The 12,148-nt window shown below is 38.8% G+C and overlaps 2 protein-coding genes across 4 annotated transcripts in view; both read left to right on the top strand.

Moving 5' to 3' along the window:
• LOC101847623 (tektin-3) overlaps positions 1–3,395 on the top strand; it is a gene marked incomplete in the record, with an annotated part of 28,240 nt that extends 24,845 nt beyond the window's left edge. For all 3 annotated transcript variants that reach the window (XM_035973139.1, XM_035973140.1, XM_013089730.1), the window contains 1 exon segment: positions 710–3,395. In XM_035973139.1, coding sequence (XP_035829032.1) covers positions 710–941 — 232 coding nt within the window.
• Positions 3,396–10,325: 6,930 nt separating this feature from the next.
• The window catches only part of LOC101846929 (L-proline trans-4-hydroxylase), a gene marked incomplete in the record, with an annotated part of 12,958 nt that continues 11,135 nt past the window's right edge, over positions 10,326–12,148 (top strand). Inside the window, 1 exon segment of the mRNA XM_005111224.2 lies at positions 10,326–10,373.

The following is a 12,148-nucleotide window of genomic DNA, read 5'->3' as shown; positions in this document are numbered from 1 at the left end:
CTCTCTCTCCCTCTCCCTCTCCCTCTCCCTCTTTCTCTCTGTTTTGGTATAGATAACCATTCTTACAATTAGAAAAGGATGGCTTGTAAAATACACGTCGTTACCTCTATATCTTACCATGACTCCTGTTTTTATCTAAACACTCCATTATTTTTAAAAAAAAATCCCTCTGTTGTCGCTCTCTGCTCTTTTGCTTTACCCTGCAACTGCTGTATAGATGATCTTTACCCAAATTGAAACGCCGTCCTCCTAAACCTCTATTACCTCCCATCTGGGTAGTGCTACTGACTGAAGTGTCTTTAGACCATTCCCAAAGGGGAGATATTAACACGTTCTTATGCACAGTAGAATTGTAAATGGTCTGATTTATCAATGTCATGCCTACACTGTGCCTGAACAACATAAGGGGAACTGCTGCTTTTTCTTTCTTCATCCTTACTATCGTTATTTTCCCTCTAGTTCTTTTGTATGTATGTCACTCTGTTGTGAACTGCTATTTCGGGGGTGCCTTGATAGTCGAAGCAGACTTTGTGCTGTTGAGTCAAGAGAGGTGTGCAGAGCATGCCTGGTTCCCCGTTTGGACTTCTCTGTTGACATCCACCCCTTGGCGCTCATATGACCTTACGCAGTTGCGAGCGCCGTAAAACCTTACAAAAAACCCCGCTCTTACTTAAACAAAATGAATCCCTTTTTTTCACAACCACCACAGTCTGCAGCGTGAGGTGAACGAGATCAGAGAATCTGTGAGGATCCTCAAGGAGCGTCTCAAATCCTCCGAGCTGTCCCTGGCTCGTCTCATGAAGACCAAGGCCACCCTTGAGCATGACATCTCCGTCAAGGACAACTCCCTCAAGATCGACTCTTCCTTCTGCATGGGCATGCGCAAAGGCTTCCCCATGGATCCTAAAGTCGGGCCCATATTTCAAATGCCCATCTGCTAGTGGGGGATCAGATTTAGCAACGTTAGCAAAACAGTACCATCATGAAAGAATGTGATAGCCTTTCAAAATAAAGTATTTTGCATGTCATATGTAAAGTAAAATGATTCAGACAGATATTTCTATAAAATCAATTCTTTTCTTTAACGTATTTATTAATTTGCTGTACAATGTCATCTATTTGCGACATTTCAACATCCTATTCTCTTATGGTAATACCATGTTTTGAATAAACACATTCATTTTTTATCATCTTAACGTTATAGTGGACAATCTTGCCTATAGTTCTTAATCGTAATCATTTCAATATGATATTAAGGACATTTTAAAAGACTTTCATTCTTTGCCGTATTCATGCTGCACTAACTTATAGTGAACACCCGAGTTAGAATGACCTCAAATTTCATCAACGAAGTTGCATCTTTAAATAGACGTTTCTGCCTAGTGGTCTGTAAAGATCTGCGTGCCACTCCAAAGACAAGCACTACAACGTGCAAAGAAATAATAAACAAACGAAACAAAACAAAATAACCTCACAATATTCTTTTTGCCTTGTTGCGGAGAAATATTTTTCCTATACAGTTAACCTTGGTGCACCGAATGACTCATGCCTCTTTGTTGTACAAATCTTTTTGATTATTTATCGTGTGAATGATTGATGAATCATGTCCAAGGAACTTCATAAATTGAAGAAAGAAATGTATTTTGCCTTATTTCATCTTGTTTTAAACTTTTCACAACAGTATTAAATTCGCTCTGTCTCTACTGAATTGTTGAAAGAGAACATAACATTTTCGACTACGTCTCTTTTCCCTTTCGTCCCCTTGCTGTTTTTGCCCTTGACCTTGGTAGTCAAGGTCACTGAAGATGGACAATATATCTGTGGAGACCATTCTGGTGGCAACTGCAACTGACAAAGTGTGTCCAATCTTCCCCAAAAACTGGAGGATAAAATGTCTGTCTCAGTTCAGTACTATGATTTTCTTTGTATGTAAAAGAAATAATAAAGAGCGTTGCCTGAGCGTAAGGTACCCATGTATTGTAATTAATATAATATGAAAGTGCCGTAACATTTTTTCGCTCAAATGTGTTGAGTCGATTCTCCTCACAAAAATCATAACCACCACCACCACCACCACCAACAAGAACACAGTTGAGGGGAAGATAAAGCTTTGAGCCCAAAAGCAAAATTGTGTTGTCTCCCGTACTTTACAAGTTTTAGTTGTCTTTTTGTGTGTTATGTACTGTAACGTTTGCGGACGTTCAGTCCTATGGCCCTAGGAACCAGTGATGCACAGATCTGTAACATAAACATCCTAGTTGATGCTATATCCATCCATCCTTTCATCCGATCTTGTCTCGATCTTGAACAAGGCGTCTTCAATCTCTTTCCCTCCCCCATCAATCCCTCATGTCCTTATTCTTTAATCAACCCCTCCCCCCTCTTTTTCCGATTTTTAAACTCCTTCCAACCGTTCAGAATTGCACTCTTTTTTAGATCTGAAAAGTTTTCGATTCCAAAGACGCCCCAACCCCGCACTTGTCATCCTCACCCAGTGGAATGTTTGTTTTTTGTCAAGTGCAAAAAGTGTTTGATCGTTTGAGTGGTAAAAATATTTGATTTTTCAGTGTAATCCACTTCAGGGTTTTATCACAAAGTACAATACTTAATGCATCCTGATCCTCTATTCTGCCCACCCTACCGACCAAATGTACAATTATAACCACGTGTCGATGACGTTTTCTCGGAATCTCCTAACACTACAGTTGGCCTGCACGGCATTTTAAGTCGGTCAGTTCATTTGTGGCTTGATGGGAAGAACTGGTCAAAGGTTCATCTATCCGACCCCAGACCGTGTGCCAGTGAACAAAAGGCTTAGGACGAACTTGCGTTGTGACCATAAGTATTGGTTAGGAATTCCAGAGTTGTAGATCTTTAGAGAATAGCCAGTTGTCAAAAGCTGATTTTAATGTGCTGATATAAATGCTCCATGTCACTTTATATATTTTGAAATATAATTATAATACTATGAGCTCCTCAAACGGCTGTGATTTAAACGTAGATGTTGTCCCCACAACGAAAATTGGGCGCACGCGTGCTCGCGCACATATACATGTACAATGTATATATACATAGCATATACAGCAAAACTACAGAATCCTTCCTATTTCATACATACACCTACTCAGACTCGTACAGTAGAGCACGAAGTTGTAATGAATCTCGTCTCGTATTTCCACACCTAACAGTATTACTGAGACTTCTTTTAAATACAAGTACATACTGTACCATACTATGTATAAAAACATGACTTTTCTCTGCTCGGAGTCGTCCGAGAGACGAACGCCTTTTTTCTGATTTGGTCTTCTCGTCTTTTCGTGGCTTTGACTTTTCCTCGATGTTTCTCCCATTGTTTGTAACGAAACATGAATAAAACTTAAAGCTGTACATTGTCACCCTCTGTTTTGTCGACTTTTTGTCCTCTACAGGTTACACACAGTTAACCGTTTTGACAATAATATAATATATTTTATATTATATAAATTTGCCGCTTGTACAGTCTGCAAGCTTATCATTACAAAATTTAAGAAAATCCTTTACCGCACACTGAAAGTGTTTTCAGTAAGCCATGACATCAAGAATGTGATTGTTACCGGAGCCAAGAAGACCATCGGGAGAAAAGTGGATGTGTAACGTAGACATGTCCCAAAGTACAATTGTCGCAAAAATACGCCAACCGAGAGAACTGTTATACTAGGCATTTTGGAACAAATGTTCTCCAGAGTAATAGGAACACTAAACAGGTGGGTGATTGGCATGTGCTCTGGTGTGGAATCGAACATACATCTTCATTATCCCCCCCCTCCCCCCTTTCTTCTTTTCTTCGTTTGTTACTCTCTAGTAACACCCAATCTTCAGGACTTACTACATAACCTATTTGTGTTGTGTCCATTTTAATTCTGTTTGGACATGACAAGCAGGGACAAAGCAGTATAACGCCCAAATGATCTTGGTCGTTTCAATGAGGGCGTAAAGACCTCAAATTACAAGTCTTACACAAAAGATGACACAGTCAAAGTGCTTCGATAGTCTCTGTCAAAATAAACAAGTAATTAAGCCAATGGAAGCCCACACATTTCTATATGGTTCCTACTTCAGAAACATCGTTTAGCTTTGATTTCTGCAATGAATTTTGCTTAAGAAATCGCCACAAAAACAATAGGCCCTTAGACTTAGAGTGAGGCGCACAAAGCTATATTTGACAACTTCAGAGGGATCAAGACAGCTGGAAATCTCGTTCAGCGACAGCTATATCACAGGTTCTTTTTCAAGAATCTTAGACATGCAAAAATCCTTAGGTAGTGCGTGATTTCACCAAATTTTGGGTTGTTTACGCGTAAACAAATATTTTGACTCGTGATGATTACTTCAAATTGCGTTTCTTCCCTTGTACATATACCTCTTTTTTTTCTTTTGTTTGTTTTTTCTTTTTTTTAAAAAGGGGGGGGGGGGGGGGGTCCAGTACGAACTTGTGGCCACACATGTGGTTCAAAATGAGTGTTCTTTATGTGGCAAAGGTTGGGGTGGGTTATCAAGTTCTCTGAAGGTCACTGTAAGGGGAAACATAATACAGTACAGACGTCTAGCTGTGTATGTATGACCTAGGCAAACAAAGTGCCAAAATATGCAACCGGTGTTTATAAGAGTTGTGCGAGAGCGAACGTCCAGCCTTTCATTCTTTTCGATGTTTACTTTTGTTCAGGACAGTCTGGGAGCAGTCAGGTGTATTACTATCTGGTGACTGAGGCCCACATTTCCTAATCATCGCTATGAGCACTCCAAGTCCAAGTAAACAAACTTGAGAAACAGGAAAGGGCAAAGCGCTAGGGGCGACTGTCACTTTGATTTTGTTTTGTTGTTGGTGTTGTTATTTCTTTCTTTCATTTGTTGTAGATATTACTTTTTATTTTGTTGTTATTGTTATTATTTCTGTTGCTGCTATCACTAATATGTCTGTTATCGGTTTTTAAAAACTCTGATTGTTCTTGTTGTTTTCTTTCTTTTTTTTTTTTAGAAGTGGGGGGGGGGGGGGGAGCAGTTACTCGTCTTTATCTTATTTTTTCTATTCTTTTTATTGTTATCGTTTCATTGTTGTTTATTTTGTTCTTGTTATTACTGTTGTTTCACCAGCGTCTGTGCTTTAGTGGTTAGGCGCTTCACCGTCGTACGCAGAAGACCTGGGTTCGATTCCAGCGTGGGGAGAATTCTTATCTGGTATCTCGGTCCTTCTGTTGGGATGTTGTATCCTTCTTTGTCCAGGTTAGCCCTGACAGGTAGTGTCAAAGTCAGCCCCCTAAATTATTTTGATAGGGGCGTAAAACCCCTGCATTTGAAAAGAAATGTCTCTTTTGTTGCTGTTGTTGTTGTTGCTGAACGACTTACAAAACTCCACGAGAATAGGTCATTCCAAACGTGAATCACTTAATGTTTTCCCAACCGACAGGACATTGGGCTAAGTGAAGCTATCTTACGGCGAACGAGAAATGCTAATTTCCACCCTGCCCTGATAAACATTTTCATTTTCCAAGTGGTAAATCAAGACCATATCCTACTACCCCACAACAGCATGTTTGACTTCACGTGGCCAGTGGTATTGGTCAAATCCCTGGCTGGGGACTGGCTGGTCAAGACAGAGTAACGCGGATCAGCGATGTCATGACCGATTAAATAATGGCAGCCCGAAGTGTGAAGATAATGACTTTATCGCTTGCCTTGCCGCGTGTGAACTGACGGGTACATTAGCCGGCAAGATCATATTAAAGCTGTGCTGGGTCATATAGCATTGACGTCCAGGTATGCAGGCATGGGCACTATCTGTGCTTATAGAAAACATATAAATAAATAAATAAATAATTAATAGACAAACAAACAAACAAACAAACAAACAAACAAAGCAAGTGACGTATTCTGAATCGACTAAGGAGGCACCTGCTCCAATAGCTTAATGAGTTCTGTTTAGGGTTCCTAATAAATGCCGTATTATGATATTATGATTAGCTGTTTGTTTGTGTTTTAGCCGCGGTCAACATTACTAAGTCACTGGAGAGGCGGGGGTCACCAAACTGAAGCTCCATCTCCGATAGTAAGTTAGTAAGTACGTGAATGGGCTTTAAACTCCTAGCACCACTATTAGGTTAATTAAGAAGCGAGATCTCCAAATTTAACATCTGTTTCTGAAAGGACCGAGTCAAAAGCGTAGAGAGCTTTGAAAAACTTCACAAAAATGATCCGAGTTAAAGAACACCCAGTTTGGGATTCGAACCAAAGTCACCACTGCTCCGTGGCCCAGCAAGATACCGTCTCTGATAACGGAGTGCTGCATCTCCCATAGCATCAAACCATGTGTGTGGGCAGTTTAAAATCTTTCCTAACAGCAAAGTAGTTCAAGAGTGCTCCTACTTGGGATTTGAATTAAGTTCGCAAATAAGCTAGTCCAGGATAAAATCAGAGCTGGTATTGGTTGGCCCACGTTCTTCCATATCCTCCCAAACTATAACTTACAAACAGCATGGGCGGGCAGTTCTCTACATTGAAAAGTTGCTTCAGCTAGAGAAAAGTTGAAAGTTTCCTCTCAGCTACGTCACTCCTGTGGTACACCAGACAGACGTTCTTATAAGGGATACACATAATCAAAATCTTGAATGCCTCGGATAGATTACCCATAAACGGAATCAATATCCCTTGAAAAATTATGTGATTTAACTCTGAAAATTATAATAATAAGTTTGAATTGCCACATGTGTGCCACCTCAAACTTATTAGTTTTCAGTTAAATCCGGTGTTTCTTAAGGAGGAAAATGATTCGGGAGAAATTGGTTCCTTGTCTGAGTCTAAGGTTAAACTCGAGGTCCAAAGGCGGTTTAATTTTTTTTTTTGGTGTCAAGGTGTGCGCCACCGGACAACATTTTGAACATCAAGGCATAAAAAGAACATTTAACCATGTACTTTATCAACTGGTCCAAAACTATCTAAATTAACCCCGGTGAGATCTCACAAAACACAGTGACCTACTAATGTGCATAACGATGCTTTAAAAAATCGATCCACAAAAATAGCCTTTGGAAACATTGCCAGTAGCTCCGCCAACAATTGAGATCTCTCTTATAGTGTTGAACATTTTCTTCTTTTCGCTCGTTTTAACAACCACGACTTCTCCGAGCAGCTGACAATTGTCAAAGAGACAATTCAAAGTGACCGTAGGGACGAAAACAACAACAAAGACGAAGACAAAGACAAGGGCAAGGACATTTTTGTGGTTAATGTTAATAAGGTCAAGATCCTGTGTAATTGTCTGAAAGCTCACAAAGCGAGTGGACCCGATGGAGTAAAAAGTAACATTATTAAAATGTGTTCTACTCAGTTATCTCCCATGTATACTGATATTTTAATGATGTCTTTGAAAGTACGCCTAATACCACTTTCGTGGAAATGCTCCGAAATAATTCCAAAAGAAACAATCGATACAAAATTTTAATGACCTATGACCTGTGGCTTTAACATCAGTCCTTACGAAATGATTTTTTTTAAAAACGGGTTCTGAAAGAACTGAGGAAATCAACAGAAGACGTAAAGGATAACATGCAATTTGTCTATCGGGCAAAGAGGGACGTAGAGGATACCATTCTCGTGTGCTTAGAAAACATCTACAAACGCATAGACACACCACGTAATTATTGCAGGATACTTTTCCTGATTTTGTATCCGTCTTCAACACATTCCAACCCCACATAATGGTTTCAAAATTGATTAACATGAACATTAACAAAAACCGTATTGCTAGATTCTTGAGTTCTTGACCAATTGCTTTCAATATGTAAAATTTAATGGCGTTAAATCCCTCCTAATATTCACGAACACCAGTGTGCTCCAAGGTTGTGTAATCTCCCTGGCGCTCGACACCAAAGACAGTACTTTTAATAACAAAAACATCAAACTAATAACTTTTGCGGATGATTCCACTCTACAAGGACTTATGACAATAAATGAGAATGAATACAAGGACACTGAAAATATATTTACAAATTGGCGTGATAACCACTTCCTTTTGCTAAATGTGAAGAAGACAAAGGATTTAACAATAGACAAGAATTTAAAAAAAAAGATAAATTGCAACCACTATTAATTAAAGATGAGGACGTGGAGGTTGTAAACTCTTACAAATACCTAGGAACAACAATTGATAACGAGCTTGATTAACATTCCCATATTGCTCTTTTACATAATAAAATATACAAAAGAGTGTTCTTTTAAAGAAAATTAAGGGGGGAGGGGGGGAGGGCACCCTCCCAAAGTTCCGTTTCGTCTCAAAATTATGGAATTTGAGTTGTTGTCAAGTTTAGCTTCCTCAGTCTCTCCTACAACTATTTCATCACACAAGAACCCCCAAAAGTCTTATTTATTCCCATACCTGGCATGTTTGTCACCACCATTTCCTCATAAAGTCAATATTTCATTTTTCTTTTTCGGCCATTTTCTCAAAACGCAGCTTTTCTCTATACTAAAAAAACCCACAAAAATAACTCCACTATTTTTTATCCAATCTTCATGACATTTTCACAGAATGAAGACAAGATGTAAAACTAAAAATTCATAAATTGAATTTTTGATATATGAAATAGGTTTTTGTTGATGGTGTCTGGAGTGTGAATTTTCACGGATTTTTCGCAAACTTTAATACTACCTCAGGAAAACATTCATTAAAAAAGTTTCTAATTCGTTTGGGAAAAAATCAACAGACAAATTTTTAGATCTAATGTTTGCTAACATGCTTGCAAAAAAAAAAAGACTAATCGATTTCCATGAATAATAAGAGCGGTATTCATTACGTAAGACATGTCAACAAAATCCAATATGGCGCCGTGTCCCTGGAAATGAAACTTTTTTTCTCACATTTGATCGCGGATTTTAAGACTCCTTACTATGCTTGTTATATGTGTGAAATTTGGTAAAAGTTGGTCCTCTACTAAGCGAGATAACCTTCAGGTGTAACCCCCCCCCCCCACCCCTCTTAAGAAGTTTTCGTGAAGATAATATTAATAATAAGATGCTGTCCCTTATATACCATTCTATGATTGAAAGCGTGCTACAATTTTGTATTTGCTTCTGGGAATTGTAGGGTGAAAGATAAAGAAAACATTGACAGAACCATTAAGAAAGCCAGCAAGATCTCTGGACATCATATTACTAGAATTGATAAAATGTTTAAGATCACAAGTATGAAAAAAATAAACAGTACTATACACGACCCATCACACCCCCTTTCCACACTCATTGTAAGATCACGCGGCGTCAGATATGTACCTCTAAAAAAAAAAGAAAGAAAGAAAGATACAAAAACTTTTTTTAAAAAAAATCCAGCATAAGGCTACTGTCAGAATAAACATCAATGTGTATTGCTTTTTCGCGTACGTATTTATAAAACTCTAAAGGTTGTGTAATTAAATTCCTGCATGTGGTTGAATGATGCATCTGATGTGATACGTTCATTTTTCAGCTTTACTTATCTTTTCATATTGAATTCCAATGAGAGTAATAATATAAAATTACAATTTTTTATGTATACCTGCGTGTGTTTTTACGATCCTTAACAGCCAAGAAAAGTTTCCGTCTGGGACAATAAATTACTATCTATCTTATAACAAGATGACTCTTGTGAACTTAAAATGTCGTAGTATGTTACGAGACAATTTTTGTTGTATCTAGAAGAGAAAAAATAGCTTGTACCAATGGCGTAGTCACATACGAGCAGATTAGACAAGATATGTAGTATCATCATACTTAATAGAAAGGGACTGATTGAAGTACCTGAGAGAAGAGTTTATTTTGTTTTGTGGACTAAAGAATTCTATTAACTTTGTAGCTTGTGGGCTAGATCACAATAACATTTCATTATACTCACATTGGTTGAAACATAAAGCAATTTTTTCATTAACTAATGAATACAATTCCTGAAATAAATAGCAGGTGGATTCAATGGCTTCTTTACTCAAATGAGACATTTTTGTCAATCAAATAAGCGTTACTATCATACAAAAACAGGCAATAGTACCTCTACAAACTTCAAATTTCAAGTTTGAGGAAAAATTGAACCCCCCCCCCCCCCCAAGATATCAATAAAACATAGCAGAGTTAAAAAAAAGACTTACTGTTCTTTGACCTTAAGCATGTGGACCTTCGAAAGACGACGAAGGAAAAAAATAAAGGGACAATGAACTTATTGAATACCTAAACGATTGTTGTACACAACCTTGAAGGATCCAGTGTGTTCAGTTTGATAGAAAAGGTCAAGGTTCAATCAAAAGCACGTCTCCAGGACGGTGAGATAACAAGCTTGCCAGTCGTGCAAGGTCAGGCTCGCGGACGGACAAGACACGGTAAGTTGGGAACCTGTTGCACGGATTTAGATTTTGTTCCATTGTCTTTCCCAGTCTGACTTTTTCTTTCCATTCAATTTTTAAGTTAAAGGTTGCAGGTCTTTTTCAATTTAAAAAATAGGTTAGTGTGTGTGTGGGTGGGGTGGGAGGATGGGTGCTCTTGTTGCATCTGGGGTCCCGGGAGGTAAGGGGCCGGGCTTGTTTTTTCGAGTGTGCTGGGGAGGATCCGTACTGAAGTAGACGTAAAGGCCTCAGTTTTTCAGCTCTAAAATTCCGAAGCAAGCCCCCTTGGTCCGTTCGGAAATGGATATTAACACCTTCACTGCTACGGCGACTAGGGTTTACGTCTCCCCTGTGTGCTTTGAGTCATTGTATTTCGGGCGACTCTCAATATACCTGTATTTTTAACGTGTCAGAGTCAAATGATGCTTGAAATTTAATTTGTATAAGTGGGTCGTGCAAGGCTTTAACATTGCCTGGCCCGAGTCGGTCTCTCCGGCTGGACTACTATACGAATAAGCGAACTCCTGTGTTATACCCCATCTCCCTCACCACTCATCCGTCTCTCCTCTACGACCCATCCTCCCTTTCCCAAACCTCTTCCCCCTTCCATTCTCCCTTTACAACCTCCCATTCCCTTCCACCCTTTCCCTACTTCCAAACACTCACGCCACGGCCCCGTCCACTCGCATTGCCAACTCCTCATCCCACTGCCCACCGGTAACTCCCCAGTTTCACACAGTTAATAGTACCGTCTCCTCAGTTAATACGTCATTGGCTATGGTACAACCACTGCGTGCCCTCAATGAGCACTATAAATTTTTAAGTTTTGCTGGTGCAAGAACTTTAATTCGTTACATTTAAATTGATTTTAAAGATTTTTAAAAATAGAAATATTCATTTTTATCGGTTTTGTTCATTTGCATACGCCTTGCGTAATCACAGTAGGTTAATTCCAATTTACTACTTTTTGCGACGTAAGCCTAGCACAGTCTTTACAATAATATGTAAGCATCTCGTCTGCTTTTCATTTACTGGTCTTATTTCTGCACAATTAAAGTCTTTTTTTAATCACTGAAGGTAGGTAATTAGATTTTCTTGACTTAACCCAACAAGTTCGAGCCGCTGCGGGAAAAAAACAACAACAACACTAAAATAATCTGCAGGTGCTGGCAGTTTTGTAAACACAAAATAAAATGTCTCAGCGTGATCAACTCTCTATCCATTTCGTTGTGGGCTTGAGAGTGTTGAAAGGGATTGGGTCGTGGATGGAGAGGGGACAACGACGATATCAAACTCGTAAAATCAAACGAAAAATTAGCCACAATGATTTATTTCTATCCCTATAAATTAAGATACGCAGGAATGCCCTTTTACTCGAATACTTCCCTCATTACTTAATTATGGGGCCTGACAGTTCAGGGGTTTACAGGGAAGTCCCACCTACTTTTGATTTAATTTAACGTAAACATTTTTGAGTTTCACAACATGTCAAGCCTTTCCGAATGCAATTTGTTGAATATCTTCATAACGACACCAAATAGTCGTACGATTTTGATAGAGCAGATAGAACATTTGGTTTCTGACCTTATGGTCTTGGAAACTCAAAACGGCTAAAAATGTCAGATAGATTTTAATTGTAATTCCAAGGCAGCGATACAATGAGGACAAGTCAAAACAAACTTGACTTCTACAGAAAAACTTTAAAAAATGAAATTTACCGGTAGACATCCATACACGCACCCGCACACACACACACACACACACACACACAC

Source organism: Aplysia californica, unplaced genomic scaffold (genome assembly GCF_000002075.1).
Source record: "Aplysia californica isolate F4 #8 unplaced genomic scaffold, AplCal3.0 scaffold01027, whole genome shotgun sequence".
NCBI classification, from domain to species: domain Eukaryota; kingdom Metazoa; phylum Mollusca; class Gastropoda; order Aplysiida; family Aplysiidae; genus Aplysia; species Aplysia californica.
The sequence above is the reverse complement of the archived record's forward strand: the minus strand, read 5'-3'. Positions and strand labels throughout refer to the sequence as shown.